General features: G+C 40.0%; 3 protein-coding genes across 3 annotated transcripts in view; 2 read left to right on the top strand and 1 right to left on the bottom strand.

Annotated features, from left to right (window-relative positions):
- Positions 1–560: 560 nt before the first annotated feature.
- On the top strand, positions 561–7,648 carry LOC109482492 (carnitine O-acetyltransferase-like). Its single transcript, XM_019785215.1, has 15 exons — positions 561–811; positions 1,294–1,491; positions 1,851–1,937; positions 2,071–2,189; positions 2,834–2,887; positions 3,093–3,261; positions 3,765–3,936; positions 4,179–4,351; positions 4,841–4,941; positions 5,117–5,236; positions 5,744–5,866; positions 6,068–6,203; positions 6,568–6,630; positions 6,784–6,921; positions 7,358–7,648. The coding sequence occupies exons 1-15, from the start codon at positions 635–637 to the stop codon at positions 7,565–7,567; spliced, it is 2,040 nt and encodes a 679-aa protein (XP_019640774.1). The 5' UTR covers positions 561–634; the 3' UTR covers positions 7,568–7,648.
- Positions 7,649–7,807: 159 nt separating this feature from the next.
- LOC109482479 (dolichyldiphosphatase 1-like) lies at positions 7,808–20,085 on the bottom strand. The gene is made up of 9 exons (XM_019785202.1): positions 19,881–20,085; positions 16,263–16,363; positions 15,031–15,115; positions 14,401–14,497; positions 14,038–14,136; positions 13,354–13,444; positions 13,028–13,065; positions 12,551–12,640; positions 7,808–12,145 (listed from the first exon to the last, which is right to left on the bottom strand). The coding sequence occupies exons 1-9, from the start codon at positions 20,068–20,070 to the stop codon at positions 12,109–12,111; spliced, it is 828 nt and encodes a 275-aa protein (XP_019640761.1). The 5' UTR covers positions 20,071–20,085; the 3' UTR covers positions 7,808–12,108.
- Positions 20,086–20,263: 178 nt separating this feature from the next.
- The window catches only part of LOC109482463 (queuine tRNA-ribosyltransferase catalytic subunit 1-like), a 4,404-nt gene continuing 2,922 nt past the window's right edge, over positions 20,264–21,745 (top strand). Inside the window, exons 1-3 of the mRNA XM_019785176.1 lie at positions 20,264–20,484; positions 20,772–20,840; positions 21,146–21,363. Of these exons, the coding sequence (XP_019640735.1) occupies positions 20,266–20,484; positions 20,772–20,840; positions 21,146–21,363 (506 nt within the window). The 5' untranslated portion in view covers positions 20,264–20,265. The remainder of the gene's footprint in view (positions 20,485–20,771; positions 20,841–21,145; positions 21,364–21,745) is intronic.

Here is a 21,745-nt window from a genome sequence, read left to right as displayed (position 1 = left end):
AATGGCTTGTCCCTAAATTACATGACTTGAGAAGTCCATCCTGTACCCCCATCTTTGGTCTCAGAAGATGTTCAGAAGTACAAAAGTTCTGCCCTCCAAAACCAAACAGGGCAATAGTGGGTGGATTTTGTTTCTAATTGTCAGGTTTGTCCTTTAGTTTGTCAAAGTTCAATTTGGCAACAATGTTAACTTTATTTATAATTAGCAGTTGCCCCCTCCATGTGATTTCTCTATATCGTCAGTATATGCATCTACCCATTGATATGGCAGGATTCATGATTAAAGCAAATATATATATAGTATGAATGTGTGCATTGTCATCTTTTATCTTAATTTCAATGACATTTCACTTATACTGTAACGTTACTTGTAATGATTAACCTCCTTGGTATGTTATACAGTGTCCTATATATATATATATTACGTTATATGTACATGTGTACTATAACACCTTCCTTGGATTAAGTTCAACTTTCATTACCTTATTTGGGCATGAATAATGAATATTAAGTTTCTGTTATGCTTGGGGGCATGACCCCACCCATCTGGTAGTGAGTCCTACTGGATAGACACAGACAGTCACACCAGGAGTGTGATCCAAGATATAACACATGTGGCAGGAAGTACCACAAATATGGCATTTACTGTTACCACAAGAAGTCGAAGTTATAGTAATGATGCAGAAGACAGCGTGTTTGACTCGGCAGCCAGTCCAGAAGACTGTACGACTATGAAACAGGAACTGGTTCAGAAACCCAGGAGGCACAGGAGGTTTGTGAGGCAACATTCCTACAGTCCATACGAGGTCAAGGTGAGTAGATATCCCCTTTTTTCTTAACTTCCTGATAAGAAGTCTCAGGATCATATGATAATGTCATAACACTCTGAGACATAAATGACAACACTGTCATACATATAAACATTTGGAATATGTGTATAGTATAACCAATACCTTGTGACAGTACACAAGAATTGGAACAAAGGTGTCCTTGGCTGCATGTAGTCATTGTTCACAGAGTGAACACCTGCCCTGGTTGATTATAATTCTGTGCATGGTTCAGTAATGCCTAAGGGGACAGTACTGTGCTCCGACGCCCATACATGTATGTATTGATGTAACAATCACATGTAGCAAGATTAGGTTAACCTGACTTGCATGTAGTAACATAGGAGTAGGGTCCACATCAAAAAGTGTTGGGAAGAAAGATTCCATTTCTCTCATTATTCAGGTCCTCTTTTAATCCTACATGTAGGATTTTACACACTGGATTGTACCGATTTCCTTTCTAACAGGAGAAGACACTTGCCCACCATCACCAATGGAAGGCTCCAGAGTTTTTCCGCGGAGCCAGACTACCTCCGGGGCGAATAGTCGCCCACCAGTCCAGTCTGCCCCCGCTTCCTGTGCCTGACCTGTCACAGACCCTCCAGAAATATCTCAAGGTGGTGAGACCATTAGTAGATGACAATGCCTTTCAGAAAACAAAACAGGTAAGTAGAATATAGTCTCTAGTACTAGTGGAAACAGATCAAACAGGCAATTCTTTGACACCATGTATGTACAATGAAGTTAGACCACTTTGACTCACTGGTATGCATGTAAAAATTAGCCAGTTTTTCATAGACAAATTGATGAATTGCATAACGTTTACATGTATAAATTACATAATGATTTTTCTTCCATTCAATTTACTAGTCCAAAACTCTGGTTAGTTACTAGGTAGTATAAGGAAGACATTCCTTCTTCTGACCCTATTAATTATGCATCTGCCTATAAAGTATAATAACACTCATTCGGTAAAAATGCTATAATGCTAATACTATAACTGAATCATTTTGCTCAATTCCAGTTAGTTGAAGAATTTGGGAAACCAGGAGGCCTTGGTGAGAGTCTACAGGCCAAACTGCAGAGGAGGGCTCAAGAGAGACAAAATTGGGTTAGTGGCCAGTCTGTTTATGCAGACTTCAAAAACTTTGCATAGAGATTATTTGGAAGGCAGACCTTAATGTTCCAACACTTCTATGTTCCCACCCCTCTATGTTCTGACATATTATCTGTTTCCTCCCCAGCTTGATGATTGGTGGCTTCACACGGCATATTTAGACAACCGTCTGCCTGTTGTCATCCATGTGAACCCAGGGATTGTATGTCCACCACAGGACTTCAATGGCAAGACAGAGCAACTTCAGTAAGAAACCACTTCATATCCTTCTTTTATTACTGTATATTACCATCATATCTTAAGCAAAGTATGAAGGAGAATTTAGGTATTCAATTATTACAACAGCATAATAGATTTAGAATTCAGTGTTAAAATTTGTATTATGATGAAGGTATATATAGAATACAACACGGGGTATTCCGTATTGCCTGAGGTACCAGCCCGACCGCGCTTCGGATCGCCCGACGGCCGAAGGCTGGAGGGAGATCCGATCCGCGGGAGGGCTGGGACCGAGGGTGATGCGGAATACACCGTGTTGTATTTATTTATGTCATACCCACCCAAGAAAACGCGCCTTTTAATGCGAAATGAGCAAAAATTTGGTGTCCCTAAACCCAAAAAATGCGACAACATCAATTCCAACGTGCGGATTCTGTATTCGAATTTCGAAATCGGTGCACGCGGTTAGGCCGAAACGCATTTGAATCATTCTATGGAACATTTGGAAGGCCCGGGCCGTACGCGTTAAGAACCCCCGGGCCGTACCGCTAGTTATCACATGGGCCGGAACACCCGTATCGAACGTTATCGCGGCCCAGGTAGGACATAAATGGTATTATTAAATCCTGAAGTGTGCTCTCATAATTCTTCATCACATTTTGCTCCTGCAGATTTGCTGCTAAGCTAGTTGCTGGTGTGTTGGACTATAAAGTACAGATAGACAAGTAAGTACCATAAAAATGCTGATTCAGAATTTGTCCTGCAAAAATGTTTCATACATTTATATATCATAAAAGTAAATTGTTTACAGTGTTACTTATGATAGTTTCAACTTGACAATTGTTATTGCCGTCACACTTGGTATAGCAAATGGTATAGCAGTATAGCACTGAAATGGTCCATTATGATGAATGATATACTCCTTAACAGCCAATCAGTGCCCATAGACACTGCGAGGACCCAGCCCCTGTGTATGGACCAGTACTATAAACTGTTCTGTGCCTGTCGCCTGCCGGGGGAGCAGCGTGACCAGGTGGTGGTGTACGGACCTGACTGTGACATCAGACCCAGGCACATTGTAGTGGCACACAACAACCAGGTCAGTTACACGCAGCATGAGATTTTTCATTCAACGTCAACTCTCAGAATTCTGTCAGGCACCCTCAAACCACTACTAACCTGGTTGCCATCAAGGACTCGAAATACCGGTACCACCTGCATAAGTGCATATGTTAGTGCAGGTAAAATTGAGGTCTCTCAGGTATTTCTGATGTCTACCTTAGTTAAACCTGCATCGGTCCTTGTCGTTGTCCTGGGTTGTGGATTGTTATTTGTGTATTGACTGGTACCAACTACATTTTGAATGACAGTAAAAGAAATAATGAAATGGTTTCATTTATCTGTGTTGAAATCTAAACTTCTTAAATTCTGCATATGCGTGGTGTAGGTAAAGTTTTCTGGTGCAGGTAATTCCAAATGTTACCTGCACCTGCATGTATGTAGCTATAGGCTACCAGAATTGCTGAGTATGGGAGCCTCAGTAAGTTAGATAGGATATCTATGAGATCAATTATTGTAACAGGTTGCACATTTGGCTTGCAGTTCTTCAGTTTGGATGTTTACGATAATAACTGGAAGCCTCTGAGTGCAGACCTGATCCATGCCCAGCTCCAGAGGGTGGTATGTCAGTCCAAACATCCCAGTGTGCCTGTAGGGATTCTTACTACTGGGGACAGAGACACCTGGGGCAGAGTCTACAAGGCACTCAGGAAAGGTAAGTGACTTAAACCTACAGCAATAACAGGACACTGAAGGACAGGAAGCTAGGTCAAAGGTCCCAAAAAAGATCTCAGAAAAGTTTATCCTATTTCCAGTGTCCAATTTGCTGCTACATGTACATGAAAAATAAAAGAAATTCACAATTAAATTATTATAATGAATTAAACAAGAAATTCACAAAATTTGAAGATATGAGATCTTCAATTTTGTGCTCTACTTTGTCTCCCCAACCTGTAGACAAAGCGAACAAATTGTGCCTGGAAGCTGTGAACAGGAGTATCTTCATGCTGTGTCTGGATCAGGAGACAGCCAGGGGACAGGACAGGTGGACCAGCATGGGGCATCAGCTGATGCACGGTGGAGGGAGTCAACAGAACAGTGGGAACAGGTGGTTTGACAAGACGTTACAGGTACTTAACAAAGTAACCTTTTGGACTAGCCTGATTGGGCCTGAACAAATGGAAATAGCAGTAGATATACATGTAGTTCAAAAACTATTGTATGACAGAGGTCTTTGATTTGTTGTTCAAGAAGTTTCTAATGAGAGTCTCTTTCCGTAAATAGTTTCATCAGGCTGGTAAGTCACTTAGTAAAGAGACGCTTTTTACACAACCAAGTCTTTTATTCAGCCAGCGTTTTGGTAGCTGTCTCTCACCTTCCTCAGGGCAATTCTGACTGGTTCACATTGCATTACAGCACAGCACAGGTGTCGCTGCTGTAGATGCATGCTATATTGCACGTTTGGGAATGTATCTATAGCAACGACACCTGTGCTGCAATGCAATGTGAACCAGTCAGAATTGCCCTCAGGAAGGTGACAGAAGGTCACCAGAACGTTGGCTGAATAAAAGACTTGCCACACAAGAGTCTCTTTACTCAGAGTCTCTTTCCTTTGACAGTTCACTGTGGGTACAGACGGAGCCGTAGGGATTGTGTATGAACATTCTCCAGCTGAAGGACCTCCTATCATTGCCTTACTGGATCACATGTTGGACTACTGGTAAGCATGTTGTCCTAACATTATGTTTCTCATCAATTTATCCATCAAGGTGCTCAACAAATGATTGCAACTGTGCATGAAAGATTATGAACATTACTAACAAGGATTTATTATGGTTTATTAACAGATGATTTATAACTCATAAGAGTGTGCATTACTAATATTCATTCAATAGCTCTGAAGCCCCAGCAGTCAAAGAGACAAGTGTTCAGCCTAAGGAGCCTGAGAGACTAGTGTTCTCCCTCAATGACAGCTTACTAGAGGCTATTGACAATGCAAAGCGAAACCTTGACATGTAAGTATGAATCTATCAATGTACACTAGAAACCGCTTACATGCACCAGGCATTTGTCAGAGCATTTGGTGGAATTATCATAGTGCTGGGACAAGCCGGAGGTCAGCCCAGTTAGGATAATTGCATCAGATGCTCTAACAAATGTGTGGTGCATGTGTAAGCAGCTTCTGCTGTGTAATATATATATATATATATATATATATAGACAAGCTGGAGAATGTCTATATTTTGCTGGTTCATAGTTTACACTGCACATGTGTGCAGTATGATGCATAATGTCAGCAACATGTCAAAGTTAACAGCGCCTCAGATGTAAACAAAACACTCTTGGACACGAACTGTTTGAATGTTAGGGGCTTTCACCCGTGACCTTTCAAACTGTGAACCAACTTATTAGTCGAAGGTTTTTTTTATTAAACTTAATGCAGTTTATTCAACTTAGTTGCAGTTTTGAAGGGTCACAAAGAGGCAGACAACTCTTTGATAATCTATAACGATTTTCCACAGGCGAGTGCAGGACCTGGACCTTCATCTTGTCAGATTTAAGACATATGGCAAGAACTTCCCCAAGTCCCAGAGACTCAGTCCAGACAGCTACATCCAGATTGCCATGCAGTTAGCCTACTACAGGTCAGTATCTACTTCTGTTCTACATATATATTAATCATAATCGATGCAGATCTCCTGTAGCAGCGGTGTACAGGAACATTGTAAACAATATATAACTTATACTGTACAACGTCGTATATTTGTAGGTTACAAAACACAAAACTTGCATCTTTCTTGTGACAGTGTGCCATAATTGAATGTTGTGTACATTGATTCATCCAGAGTATACAGAGTTGCATGTGCTACGTACGAGAGTGGGTCCACACGGATGTTTCACCTGGGAAGAACAGACACCATCCAGTCAGCCTCTGTGGAGTCTCTGGAGTTCTGTACAGCCATGCAGGACAGCAGTGTGCATGTATGTCTGGACTGAGTTCACCCGAGAAGGGTTAGGCAGGGCTTGAAATACTGTGTGTGTGTGCACCTTAGCGAGTGCACCCAAATTTAGAGCTGTGCACCCAATTTTTTTCTGTGGGTGCACCCAAATATTTTCGTAGGTTTACATATGTAAAAATGTCAAATGTATAGTACAATGTAGTATACAGCATATTATTAACATCTAAGTGTCAAAAAAATAACAAAATCAGTATAATAGTACTTTTCCTTAGAAATGAAACATACTTAGTTTTTGATGACTTTGTACTTATTCTACTTTATATGGTACTCCCAAAAATTTTGTTGTGCACCTAATTCATTTTTTGCATTCAATTGTTGATTTGCAGCCCTCTGAGAAAGTGGCCTTATTGAGAAGAGCAGTGGAAGGTCACAAGAAGTATGCTCAGGAGGTAGGTGTTTGTTATGCTTTCAGAGCAAATTTGAAAATATATCCTTGAACCCTTTTTCATATTTTCCAGGGGCTAAGAAAATGAACTTGAATTTGAACTTTAAAAGCTACAATCATGAATATTTTTTCCTGTATACATTGTGTTATTTTACAGACAGTTAGCGGCCAGGGAATTGACAGGCATTTGCTTGGGTTGAAATTGATAGCAGTGGAGGCAGGATTAGATGTGCCAGACTTGTTTGTGGACAGTACCTACGAGCAGGCTGTGCACTTCAAGCTCTCTACCAGCCAGGTGTGGCAAGTCACCCCTCTTCTAAAGTAGAAGGTTCCACTGTACAACTAAACAAGCTTGAACTTTGCATGGGTCAACATTACTGGGGGGAGAGCATATAATTATTTTCTTCCCGATATTAAGTTCTAAGACACAATTGCCTGCACGATACATCTTCGAATTGCGAATAAAATCATCAGCTGATTCAGTGAGATTTTCTCTTTCTCGGCTATGTCAGTTGGTACTGATTGTTGTATGATGTCAATGTGGCATTTTACAGTGTATACATATGTTTTAGAGATTGATGGATATTGAGTGAATGTGTGATGTGTCAAGTTATATCTTCTGACAGTTGTTAGCCGAATTATGTTTTGTATGTAGAATGGACTTCCTTAATCTTACCAAGGACATTATACACACAATGTCCTTGATCTTACTATGGCTACTTGTTTTACAGGTTCCGTCAAAATATGACTCATTGCTGTGCTTTGGACCAGTAGTACCAGATGGGTATGGTGTCTGCTACAACCCAGCCAAGGACCACCTCAACTTCTGTATCTCTGCCTTCAACAGTAGCCTGGAGACAGACACACAGAAGCTGGCCGATGCTCTGCACCAGAGCCTGGTGGACATGCAGGAGTTGCTGCAAACCCAGGCTAAGCTGTAGACCAGGTATTAATGCAGTTACCTGCTGACAAATAACCTACTATTTATGTTTACTGACGGAAAATATATTGATTTTGCTCTGTTTCATCTTCTTCTCCAAACAAATAAGGTCAATGACTGAATCAGACATTTGTCACCATGGTAACTAGTGTTAGGTTACATCATGTTGCAATTTTATAGCAGGAGGGATTTAGACTCCTGTCACCATATATTATATTATACATGAATGCGTTTGAGTAAGAATTAACAGAGCAGACCATATACATGTACGAAGGTAAACATTGTGCATTTGCTTTGCAAATGTTACCTTTCTACTAACTTTGTAATATTACATTACCTACAAAAACTGCTATAGTGTAAAAAAAAAGTGCATCATCATCTTGTACATACTAGCAGAAGACATTCCAAACAAAACACCAATGCAGTGAAGAGGTCGTGAGTTGTAGCTAGACTGTATGGATAAAACTAACAATACTCCTGCCTGAGTACAATTGGTCTTGTATAACACCAAGAGCATGCTTTAAAAGAATTATAATACAAAGTATATTTTACCTTCTTTTATTCATCTTTGAAAAAAACAGGTAATCAAGAAAATGGAATTCTAATACATATGTATCAGCACCATAAAGTATTTATTGATAAATAAATCATTGTCTGTAGCCCTGTTTTGGAGTACATAACATTGAATACCAAAATATTGCAAGACTTATAAATCCTTAAATTACAAAAAATCCAGCAGAACTAATCTTAAAAGAATCAATCAATCAATTAATAAAACAATGCAACTTTATAGATGTACGATCATATCATTATAGAAAAATTGATATTGCCTGGTACAAAATGCGGTGAATTCAATGCAACCCATATCATATGAAAACATCTTAAAAGTTTCTCAGTGTTGCGACTGTTCTAATGGTTATATTTTATGTATATATATATCTCAAGGAACCTTTTTGGCGACACCTCAGGGGCGTAGCCTGCTTTATAGTATTGTTCTGCCTGCTTCCATATGGTGATGAATGGATCCAGTCTACATGTTACAAAAAATTGTTATACTGTTTGTCTGGTGGCATAATAAAACAATCTGCAACTCTACAATCCCAGGTAGTTGTTCACAGAATTTGACAGTATTTCTTCAACCTTTTTAAGTGAAAAGGACTTCACCACATCCAAGCAGTTTGCACATCTCACATAGACCTTTTCACCGATCCCATTGTATGATGGGAGGTGCTGGGCATTATGGGTAATGCGGAGGGAAAACATCATTACCAAGATAATATAAACCAAACAGAGGATGGCATTCAACTTGTCAAGGTAATACTAGTAATGTTTGTTCACCTATGCACTACCCATGGTGCCCTGCATCTCCCAGCATGCAATGGGACAATGAAAAGGTGTTACATATGCTCCCAACACCTTTCATGTACAATACTTGCCCACCACTGTAGAGATACACAACTTTCAAGGTCAGTTTGGCACAACAGTGTATTAAACAACATTGTAGTTATACTTGTAGGGAGTCATGTATGTACATAATGGATAGTTCAAAGGTTACTAGCAACAATACCCAGTGCTCAAAACTTGTTTCTGTGGTAGAGAGAACTTTGCTTCAAAGTTATGTCAATTATTACAACTGAATAGTGTGTGAATAACAGTATTTGGTAGTACCAATTGTATCTGACCATTGTATATACAGTATATATGGAGTGTGTGGTTTGATGTCACCTGCATGCAAGTAAACATACTGGAATAGCTTTTTTTATGTACTGAACTTCAAGTTTAAAAACAACATTTGAGCTACATGTTTTACCCACAAAAATGGACAGATAGTCCTGGTGTGGTGTAAGTTTTGCTGATCATGCAAACTAAAGGAGACCGTTCGTAAATGTACATTGGGAAAAAACCTATGACAAGGCATACACGTATGTATGGTGCATCCTAAAAATGTACAATGAATTGTATTGTCCTGAAATTGTCTTTACTAAAAATTTTCTATTATCAACTTTCAAATGGATTATTAAATGATTTGCAACAAGCATACAACACCGACTTGCATAAGATGGTTAAAAATTTCAGCCTCATATATATATATATTATGTAGTTGTACCACAGTTGTCTTTTTCATTTGTCCTGCTATATGGTGTAGAAAAATTGGAGAACTCTTAAAACTCAACTGGAGTACTTTACAAAAGTCTTGACAAACCAATACTTCCATGTGACTTTTACATAGATCTCCTGTTCATGCTATCATTGTTCTTGTGCAATAAGTGGGTTCATAATCTCCAACTGCTCATTTGCGATGTGATGCATTGTGGGTACTATGTCAAAGTTGAAGACCTTAAGGCATAAAAGAAAACGCATCACGTTTTATGTCCAGACATTTTTTTGTTTATGTCCCAGGGGACTTCAACTTAGTACCCAAAACACACCACACATTTACCAGCTCGAGCCATGAAACCGCTTCTGCCAACTGCCAATCGTGGAGGCAGGCAGACCTCCATCTATTTCTAACACACTGCCGACATTTCTTTAGAAAGTTAGACACTGAGAAATTGCTTCACTTTTCTCTCAAGTATTCTTTTAAATTTTGGAAAAAATTCACTCCAAGATGCCAGAAGCTGCACTAAATGCCCCCAACATTGCTCCCTTTCCATTTCCTTTACAACAGGATTAAGTAAGGGCAAAACGTTTCACATGAAGATACATGTTCTCCATGAAACAGTTGCACACAACCACTGAGTCACATTGTTCTGGAATATATATGATATATATCTTGCTGGACAGAGCCGCCTGGAGGTGCAGTGTGAAGACTAGCCAGCTGCTGCCCACCCGTATCAGGGACCTCAAGAGCAGTATAATCAAACACTGGATACTACTACTACTGCTATGACTAGGTTTCCTGTTTTACTGAAATAGTTCTTTCCTTGCATACTACACCAGCACATAAGCATGTAGCAGGCAAAATGCAACACCAACAATCCACGGAGTGGCTTCAATGTGTCCTGAGTGCAAATTTTGGCCCAACTTGCAAAGTAACCCCACAACATCAATGATCAGAATGGCAAGGAACGTATTTGCACACAAAAGATATACTACTCTCCTACTGTCATGGATGCCATGTTGGAAATGCTTGGCGCAAAAAACCTTTCAGTTCTTTGAGATCAGCATGTACCACAAAAGGGGATGTGTGTAAATTTTCCCTAGCAAGTCCCTCTCGTAGGTAAATGCTTTCAAGGTGACCCAAGAAGGAGCATCCTTAGCTGCCTCTTGGATTTGGCTTGCTTCCAGCGATTTGTTTTTTTATTTTACACTCTTTTTTTGGCGACGCCTCAGGGGCGGAGCCAGCTTTTCAAATGTTTTCCTACTGAGCATTGCAGCATCTTCCACCAACAGCAGAAAGGCATCTCTGGTGCCCGAACGATTTGAAATGTGGCAAAAGAGGTCCAGGTCAATGCCCTGAGTGATCGCACTTCACTTCATCTACTCTCACGTCAAGTACAAAGCCTAAAAGGCAGTGAAGGTTTACCCTGATTCTGGAATGGTACCAAGAAAGTTCCTAACTCAAGTTTATAATGTAGACAATAGCCCTTCTTCAGGCATATATTAAATGCCTCAATAATAACAGCTACAAACGACTATTTTGTCTCTACAGTTCACAACTAGTTCTTCTTTGTAGCCATTTTATTGTGGAATGGATTCATTTGAACTGGTCTTATCTGACACCAGAAACAGTTCACATTCGTAAATCTCTTTGTGCCTTTTTGGTCGCCATTTCTAAGAGCCGATTTCTGATGCCCACATTTGGTCTAAGTAAACTATGCAGCAATTTAGCGCTTCATTTTCTTGTGGCAAAATGGAGAAGCATTAAACTACCTAACTCCTAAACTGAGATGCTGAACTGCATTTATTCACAGATGATTTTTATCACTAAAAACTTAAAATCTGGCAATGTCTGTAGTTACTGATAATGTAAACAATAATATCAATCTCATGATAGAACCATACCAAGACTTCGTCAAAGAAAAAGGAAATTGCCAGCAGATATTTTCCACAAAGTCTGCAAAATTACTTATAAAACTTTTTAAAAGTGATACTGTTTGGAGATATCAAATAGTCACCTTCGAGCAATAAACAAAATTTTCACACAATGCCCATTTACTGACTATTATCCTAAATTTATTGCCTGACCCGATGTTTTAATATCTGTTTCCTTTCCCCTTGATGATGTGATTTTACATCCACCAAGGTAAATTTGTCAATTATTAAAAAGCTTCACAAAAAACTTGTTTCTCTCCTTGACTCATCACACATGCCAGGGTCTGCTCCCCCTGCAGAATTTGATACTGATGCACCATACACCACTACTTGTTCAAGCCGTCCTGGCGTTGTTGGAAGATGCTAGCCTTGATCACTTTTAAACAAGCCTTTGGCAGACTTTTTAAGCATGCTGCACCAAGGCTTAACACCTAACCAAACCACAACACAAGCCTTATGATGATCCGTTGTCTTGGGAGATGTCTCCATGTGTGGTGCGCCACTTCTTCATTGGCACTTGGTCCCCAACTTGCGATGCCTGGTCCTAGAAGGATATTCGATACATAATGTGCATGGTCTTTAGAACAAGAAATACACATAGGATAACAGAAGACATGCTTTAGAAGACATGCTGCAAGAATAGGGCTTTATTCTCGGTATCGGTAAAATACCAGGAAAATCTTATAGATACAAATTCAAACTGTCAAATGTCAATGTACCTAAACAAATCCTTGATTTGATAGTACACGTTCTTTGTGTAAGATACTAAAAGTTCAAACAAAGATTCTTTTTACTGTTTGTTATCATTGAAGACCACAGGTTATTGATTTTGTACAGGTATAAGTACAGGTCTGGTACCTAAATACATCTAATAACCTTTGTAGTCTGTACCTAAAGCTCTGACATTATACATTTAGGTACACAGCCCATCGTAAGGGACATTACCCACCTTGCTTCAGCTCTTGCTGCAGTGTACTCAAACCACAGGATGTTAGGGATGAGTGTGGAGTCTCGAACCATGAACAGTTCACAGATTGGCCTAGAAACAGACGCACTAGTCAGAACACTAATTATATGGCCTGGTAGAGACTAGCCTTATCAGACCGTATTCTGTCTTTAGTAGTCCACTGGATCTGGATCAAGATGTTGAGGGTTTGAATCCTGCATGGCTTTTTGCTTACCTGACATGCATGCTACTGGCTTAGGATGCTATCACTGTTGATTGTACTTGTTGAAAAGAGAACAAGGAATAAATTCCATGGACTGAAACTACATGTACTTTAACCTTAAATATTGTACATAGCATCTGTCTTCTTTGTCACTTTGCCCTTGCTTAGTTTTCACTAAATGCACTGTTTGGCAAGAGCTAACTAAAGGAAATAAACTGGAAAGGAAGATAGAGATTCCACAAGAATGTGGTACTTACCATGCAGCAATCATGGGAAACCATGGAGTCAATGCCAGCTGAACAAATGACAAAATAACAAGCCTATTAGCTATCACAAATAGGAATACTGGGCAATGGTTCATACACAGAATTACCAGAAGAAAAATCTTTTATCAGAGAAAATTCTACTTGATGAATTCATTGTTTTTGTTGGATGTTTGGTCAACATCAGAATTTTACCCATTGCAGACGATATCTTTTCATACATTTCATTAATACAACATTTGAAAAGACGTTCTGTTGAAGTGCAATGCAGAGTACATTACTGGTTTCACAAAGGCAATGTCCACATGCACCTGCCTCACCTGTACAATGGCAAACCAGACGATGCCCAGAGGAATGCCTGCTACTGCACCTGCTGCCACCTGCACTGTGGTGTGGTAGCGAAGGTAGACCCTGACAAAAATTCAAACAGAAGCTGATGTAAGCGACAACTTTTGTCATAGCCACAATAGCAGTGAACCTATTTTTGAACTTTTACTGCATTCTCTATCTATACTATAGGCACACATACAAATTGCTACTTATCTTACAAGAAAGTAGCTATAATTGTATTGTAAGAATATAGAAATTTTAAAAATGGCTTGCTTTCACCTTCTTGGATTTGAAGATCAAAAAGACAGAAATAGAATGGCTCAATGTTTTTTTAGGATATGTCCTTGGTGCTGATTGGCTATCCAACTGTGCCATAGCCATCTGTGAATGTCTTGAGGGTTCTAATTGGTTTAGATTTGGGATTTGATTAGCTGACAGTCTAACAGTTGTCTCAATTTGGACCTACTACACTGAAACGTCAAGAATGGCTCATTGGCCTTATGAGGACATGTCCTTGGTGCTGATTGGCTATCCAACTGTGCCATAGCCATCTATGAATGTCTTGAGAGTGCTAATTGGTTTACACTTGAGATTCAATTAGCTGACTTAGTCTAACAGTTGTCTCATATAGAAGCTACCTCACTGGATCATCTATATATAGCAGCTGTACTTACCTACTATAGGATACAAGCATGGATAGCAGAAAGACCCCGACTGCTGTTAAGTGTTTCCACATGTTTTCTAGTAGAGTGCTGGTGTAGGACTGATGTAGTCTGAAGGGTAATAAAGGGGAAAAATTGTTTTTAAGCAAAATTTGAATATAATCATATAATCAATTTTAACAGTCTGAATATAATAATGGAAGATACAAAATATACTGGCAAATGCACCAATATAAATCAACAGGTTAATACTACACATATCAAATATAAAAATATACATGTATATGTCAGTCCTGTATGTACATTGTATCAGTAGTCTAATAAATCATTACAAGATTGTGACAATGGCAAGATGCAAGAGTGTTGAATTCGTACCTTACATAGAGGAAAAGGACAATGTATGTAGAGAAGAACCACATAAACTGTGCATGGCTAGATGGCATCCCATACTCACTGAAGACTACAGAGTGACCTAGAAACAGAATATCAGTATAGTACAGTTATATGGTTAGAGATGTAACACAAGTACTTCATCTACTCTTTCTGTTCATTATTCCATAATCTACAAGCAGATGTGAGATTCAGGTAAGTAATGTTCTTATGTTTTTATAGTGTTTGTATGTCTTGCTATCTGTTTGAATTTTCCTCTCTTCTCCTGCCCCAATGGAAAACACTTAACTCAGCTCCATACGGCAATTTCTGCATGCTAGTTATTTTGGACAAGCTTTAGGCATTTTTGGAATATAAATAATGTATATATATGTCAATTAATCAAACAATTAAATGCAAGCTCTGATTGGCTCAGACACAGGGTCCTCATAATTCACATTTTATTGCTTTATGAGAAATATTCAGCACCAAAAATAAGTATGGACAATAAAAGAGGCCAGCATTTAAATAGGAACAGGAGCCAGACTATTCTGAAGTGAACCAGATTAAAATAAGATGGATATAATTTTACCATATTGGCAGGTTGTAAGCAGAAATGTTAATGATTGTACATACCTCTACATGGTCTGGGTTCACGGATGAGGTGCTTTAGTACCCAGTTAACAGCTTCATTTATGAGGATGCCTGCTAGAAAGGATATCTACAAAAACAGGAAAAAAGAAGAAAAAGGCCATGTCACTTGGCTAGTAAAAAAGTAGTATGGCTATGTGAAAGTACACATGTACCGTAAATCGCGAACTATTTGATGTGACCTTGCACAGCAAAATTATTACACTGTGAGCACATTCTGTCTTTGTGTAATATGTTTGCTTCCACCGCAATCTTAGGGCACTGAGAATACCTCTGCTCCCCTCCTTCCATGAAGTTACAGTGAGTCCCTGCAAACTGCAATGAATTTACAGTAATTCTGGCACTCAGGGGCTCGTATATATCTGTTAACAGTCTGCAGTGAAGACGCCCCACCTGGCATTCTATATTTAGCACCAAAGACTATTTTTAGACCAACTGTGAACTGAAGATGTCTGGCACTGGTGCTTAATATTTAATCAGGGCAGCTCAAGTGTGTCTGCAAGATCAGGGGCTGGATGTAATTCAAAACTGAACATTTGCTGGTAACCTTGCTGGGAAGCATGATCAATTTCTTTCTTCCCTCCCTGAAAAGAAGGCAATTTTGGAAAGAAACAACCCACATATTTTAATTTAACTTAGAATGATAAAAATAACAAATTCATTCAGGTATGGGACAGAAAAGCTGGGTTTGATAACCATATTTTTTGTCTTGGTCTTACATCAAGACAACATTACAACTGTTACAGGCACATATAAAAAAACATTCATCCATATTACACAGACCATAAAAAGATGTGTAAAAATAGCAAATAAGCTCCTTTGTCTGTCTTCAATTATTCAAAATGGTGCAACAGTGTATGATCTAATGATTCTTCATGAGGTTTCATATTTATTGGTGTGAAAATGCTTGGTATCTTCCTGTGGTACATTTATACCTAATATACCTTACTTGTGCATAATTTAATGTATCTGAATTATCAGAGAACCGAATAAAACTGAGACTGAAATAATAACTGTCAGTAGTGAAGTAGTGAATTTTCACAGAGTAAGACACACATGTACACCTTTTACTTATTCATGGTTTCCCCTAACCCTAGCATGAGAGAAAAGTTGATTAGAGAATAGAGGCTGACCACTTTCCTATGCATTAAATTCCCAATGAATATTTTAGGACAAAATACATACACATAAAAACTGTGCACACAACATGTACTTACAGTATGTAGTTCTCTTCTGAACAACAGAAGAGTCCCAAACCCCACCAAGATAAACACTGGTGTGAGACTGCACCAGGCCAGACCCTTGCCGATTAGGTCTCCTGTCAATCAAAAAATACAATATCATAAAGATCACATTCACTCCATGCTTTAGATTGTAAGTGGATTGATTGCTAAGTTGAAATTAGTAAGATAGTAAAATTGTAAGATCAAAATCATGTATGAAAAAATAATTCCAATTCTCCAGAAGCCTATGATGAATTGTAATGAAACTGCAAGTGTATATTCTCCAAGCAAGGATCTGTTCAACATCAACCAGTCAGGGTTCAAGAAAGGGGATGGTACAGTGCTGCAGCTTTTGCGTCTCGTAGACGAATGGGCCAAGTCCATAGATGACCCTAACACCTCCTGTTCAGCTGCTGTCTTTCTGGATGTCCGTCGAGCATTCGACACCGTCTGGCATGATGGCCTCATCTATAAACTGTCCCGCTATGGGGTCAAGGGGCCCCTGAACAACTGGTTTGCGGACTATCTTGCCGGACGTCAGCAACGTGTTGTGATCAATGGCGTTGCATCTACTTGGGGAAGCACCCAGGCTGGCGTGCCACAAGGAAGCATCTTAGGCCCGCTATTGTTCCTTGTGTTCATCAACGACATAAAAGAACTCCCCTGCTCCTCCAATATAAACTGTTTTGCTGACGACACCTCGCTCTCCAAGTCTGGACCAACCGCCCAGGTAGTGGCCAGAACAACTAACATCGACCTCGAGCTGGTATCTACCTGGTTCCTCGACTGGGGTCTCCAACTTCACCCAGATAAATGCAAAGTACTTTGCATCAAGTCCCCTAGAAGCAAGGTACAGCTTCCTCCCATATACATCGCAGGGCAGGAAGTTGAACAAGTGCCGTTCTACACCCACCTGGGAACAACCATCCACCAAACCTTACGCTGGACCGAACATGTCCAGATCACAACCAGCAAGGCCAGGCGAACCCTGGGTTTCCTATGGAAACTCCAGGGCAAGCTATCCCGGGAGGCACTTGAAATGGCGTACAACACAATGGTCAGACCAAAACTGGAGTACGCCGCTGTACTGCTCGGGGACTTGTCCTGCTCATCCAGCAAGATGTTGGAGAGAGTGCATTACCAGGCCGGCTGCCTCATCACCGGAGCCTTGAGACGTACACCATCAAGTGTCGTCATGCAGGAGTTAGAATGGGACAGTCTGTCCACCAGGAGGCAGTTCCATTCCATGGTTCTGATGTACAAACTGGTGAACGGACTAGTCCCCCCTCACCTCCAGCCACTAACTCCCACCACACGAGGAGACCAAAGGGTCACACGTGTTCAGCTGCGGAACGCAACGCACCTCCACTTACCTCGGTGCCGTACACAGACGTACAAGGCCAGTTTTCTGCCTTATGCGTCACGGCTGTGGAATCAGCTGCCCCAGTCTGTTAGAGAGGCCCGCAGCATCACTATATTTAAGAACATGTGTCGGGCCCACCTGCTCACACAACAGAAGCACCAGTTGACCCGGAGACGTGGCCCCAGATATGAGAACATTCTGGCGGCTAGAAACCGCATGAACTGTATCTAGTGCTAAATGGACTGATATACTAGTATTCTAATCTATGCTGTTTTAGTACCCTTATACTTATTTTATATACTTATACTAGGTTTAAATGTGTGTCTTGTTTGTGTGCTTGTGATTGTTTTGTGTGTGGGCCACAACACCAGCCCCCGCTGCCTGTGGCCCACGAGTATTGTACTTGCTGCAATCTTAATAAATCAAATCAAATCAAATCAAGCAAATGTGGATCTGAGTCAGTATTTTACACGTTTGATAATTTCTAGTGGTCCACATCTTATTTTTATCTCTTCCTCTCCTACATAGGAGGTGCTGTACATGACTAAAAATAACGCAAAAACACATGCAAAACACTTAATCTACATCTGTTTACAAATGGTTGTAGGAATGATTTGTAAGTGGAAATTTTCAGTGGTTTCAAAACAGATTTTCCATCTATCTTTTATTGAAGTAGTATTAGTCATACAACAGTAGCAGAAAGGTCAGAGATTTGTCATCATTTGTTGAATTGACACTGTGAACACACAATGTCAGCCTGCTGGGGGTCATGAAGGGGTCACCAGTAGTAAACATCAGTCCAATAATTACTTTTTGCACAAAAGTCATGATCTACAATCATCTGTATCCTTAGCTTTGACAAGGAGGTTAGACATCAAAATCATTTGGACTTTTAACCTCCTTGGTTTTGCTGACAAGACATTAGCAGAAAGTAAGTGCAGAAGGTGGCGCTATTCAGTGCAATGTTCCTGACAATCGCAAAAATACAAGACATACATTTAGTAATTTGTGTTACTGTGTTTTGATTCACCAACACTATATAACAATTTAACATATAGCTGGTCTGGTGCATTCGAAATGAAGAGACAGTCCTACATAATAAAAACAGGTGTCAATTCATAAAAGATGATAACAATTAATGACAATGAACTTTATTGCATATTCATGTCCTACATGGGCCAAATGCACTACGTTAGATAACTGAGGTACAAGGGTAGAAGGAACAAGTGTTACATTGCTGTGCTACATCTATATCTACAGGATCCCTTCTCTCTTTTTGAAACATGTATGAACAAATTTACACAGTTCTTAATTTACATCGTAGTGCTTGGATGTCATAATAATTAATGTTGTGGTGAGCTGAGAAAGTATTTGTTATAAAACCGGTATTATTGAAGAAAATTCCTGGTCTCCACACTACAGTAACCCTAACATCTGTTAGTGTTCACAGCTGAAGAAAAGAAGGTGCTGATAACTTCCCTGCAGCTTGCCCCCTGATTTGGCATGCTTGACCTTGTGCCAATACACACTGCTATTTTTAGCCCTGCTATGGCTATAAATAGATTGCACAGCCACACCTTAATAGGGCAGCCCAGGACACTTAACTAATGAAGTATGGTTGTTCAGTGAGGGGAATACTAAAGTCTATATGTGAAAGGCTTTAACTGTTTATTCATTACAAACCTCAATATCTTTCCAAACAATTATTAACAATATTCAATACCACTATATATATCATTAACGTTATGTGAATTGATAACGTTACTACGTAACGTTACGCAAAAAACAGCTTAAAGATCCAAGCCTGTTCTGCGTTGTGATTTCTAACTGATTGATGATAAGAGAGGGACTATAACCACAAGTTTACCATTCACAGTTTGTTCTTCCATCAATGATTGACAGATGTCAACACTCCATATAAGGGCATCACCTCACTAGATGCCCTGCATGTCACCTAGATCAAAGTTTGGCACCAAAATCCTGGGCGGGCAAAATCCCTCTGTAATTTGTGTAAAATTATCCCTGCCGTGCAAAATGTGTGAAATCTCGAAAAAAGACGAGGATTTAGAATGAAGGATTACATCATAGTCCAGGTGAAGTGATTACATGATCATCACCTGAACTGGCTTCTTGGAAAGGACGAAACGTGCATGTGTCAACACCCAATTTTTTTCCACGTGCAAATCAGAGCTCCTCTGAGCTCCCCGAGCGCCAGGTCTCTTGCAAAACGTGGGAAAAGTCGTCCTCACCTTCTTCGTACTCCACATGTGTGAGGGAGATGGGTTTCCACCGCGTGGTCTGGTCGGAATACAGGTTTTCTTCTCCCCAAACCGGCAAGCACTCACCCTCCGCAGCCATCCCGATCCTAGCCCTGCACGTCTCGCGAGAGCCCGGCAAATAACGGGACTTCAGACGAGACTTCCGGATAGATTCGTCCATTTCAGAAAAGGGGTGTTTCTTTGGTTTCCAAAAATCCAAACTACATAATTTCTTTGATGCCTATGATTAGAATAAAAATTGCGATCAACTAATATGTATGATATATATAATAGCTTGCATTAGAAATGACTTTGTATGATATATTGAGTTGATAATCAAAAGTTACAAAAGTTTACTAGAATGGGGACTTCCAAAATGGCCGCCAAGCATGCACTGAGTTTGAAAATTTTGTCGGAGTGTCCTACGAGTAAAGCTCGGGTTTGCAAGCTCGTCTTGCCGCACCACACGGTGGACACGCCCGTGTTCATGCCCGTCGGTACTCAGGGCACGCTGAAAGGCATGCTACCGGCGCAGCTGGAAGAACTGGACTGTCAGATCATCCTGGGAAACACCTACCATCTCGGCATGAGACCGGTAGGTACAGAGCAGAGCCTTGTCTAGTCATTAGTCGTCAACAGTGGGTGTTTTACATACACTAACAAGTAATTTCTCTTAAGTGTGTTGTATTGCAAAGCAGAACATGATCTCGAACGAAAAACAACAACACGACTTACAGGACTGTTTGTGATAGCAGACCAAAAAATAGTGACAAGATACAAATATCTATGTCCATTTATCAGCGCAAATACTGTGACACTTAGTGTCATAATTTCAAAATTCCATAGCAATGATATTTAAATTATGTGTGTTTATCCCACCAGGGATCAGAGCTGCTGGACAAGGCTGACGGCCTGCACAACTTCATGAACTGGAAGAGGGCGCTTCTAACAGTAAGTTGATGATTGTGCCATTCCACCAACTTATAATGGAGACAATTAAAATGTGAGCTGTTGCAGTTATAAAATTTTTTGCACACCTTTTCATTAGGTCCATTTCACTTGGAAAGATGGTAATGAAGACTTACATTATATGTAACGTTATACAGAACTTTTAATGTTAAAATCATGAAAAATCTTGTACACACTTTTTCTCAAGGTGGCGATATTATGGACCCTGGTGATATTATGGACACAGATGTTACTAGATCTCACCATCATACAATATTATACTACATGTGATTCCTACTGTTTTGCAGGACAGTGGGGGATTCCAAATGGTTTCTTTACTCAAGCTTGCGGAAATCACGGAGGAGGGAGTGAAGTTCCAGTCTCCTCACGATGGACGTGAGATGTTACTAACTCCGGAACACTCCATGGCGATCCAGAACTCCATCGGCGCTGATATCATGATGCAGCTGGACGATGTTGTCCACAGTACGACCAAGGGTCCCAGGGTGGAGGAAGCCATGTACAGGTCACCGTCAGGACTTCTAATCTTATACTTGTTGTTCATCACGGGTACAACCTAGTCATCAAAATGTTGTGGGGCAGCTGACTACTAGTGACTAGTGGAGCACCACAATTTCCTCTTGTAGTATAGTATAGTCAGATAGGTTGTCAGATTGTTATATAAGCTAACCTGTAGCCTTGAGATGTAGGGAGTATAACAATTACATTCCACATCAAACTGTGTCCAGACAAGCAACTGTACTCACAATCACAATATAATAAATGGTTTTTATTGTCCAAACAGTACCCGTGCAGTCGCAGCCTGTACACGGCTGAATTGATGCAGGGTATCACATAATCAATACAAATCACAACAATTACAACAATCAAATAATACACATGATACA

The sequence above is a fragment of the Branchiostoma belcheri genome, unplaced genomic scaffold, assembly GCF_001625305.1.
Source record: "Branchiostoma belcheri isolate BF01 breed outbred unplaced genomic scaffold, Haploidv18h27 scaffold6, whole genome shotgun sequence".
In the NCBI taxonomy this organism is placed as follows: Eukaryota; Metazoa; Chordata; class Leptocardii; order Amphioxiformes; family Branchiostomatidae; genus Branchiostoma; species Branchiostoma belcheri.
This window is presented reverse-complemented; position numbering and strand designations above follow the sequence as displayed.

Excerpts from the sequence above, each read along its gene's own strand:
- LOC109482492 (XM_019785215.1), top strand. The coding sequence starts at position 635 with ATGGCATTTACTGTTACCACAAGAAGTCGAAGTTATAGTAATGATGCA. Across the intron at positions 3,937-4,178 it reads CTACAAGGCACTCAGGAAAG|ACAAAGCGAACAAATTGTGC; the intron begins GTAAGTGACTTA and ends CCCAACCTGTAG. Across the intron at positions 5,867-6,067 it reads ATGCAGTTAGCCTACTACAG|AGTATACAGAGTTGCATGTG; the intron begins GTCAGTATCTAC and ends TGATTCATCCAG.
- LOC109482479 (XM_019785202.1), bottom strand. The coding sequence starts at position 20,070 with ATGGACGAATCTATCCGGAAGTCTCGTCTGAAGTCCCGTTATTTGCCG. Across the intron at positions 16,364-19,880 it reads ACATGTGGAGTACGAAGAAG|GAGACCTAATCGGCAAGGGT; the intron begins GTGAGGACGACT and ends TTTGATTGACAG. Across the intron at positions 14,137-14,400 it reads GTCCTTTTCCTCTATGTAAG|ACTACATCAGTCCTACACCA; the intron begins GTACGAATTCAA and ends ATTACCCTTCAG.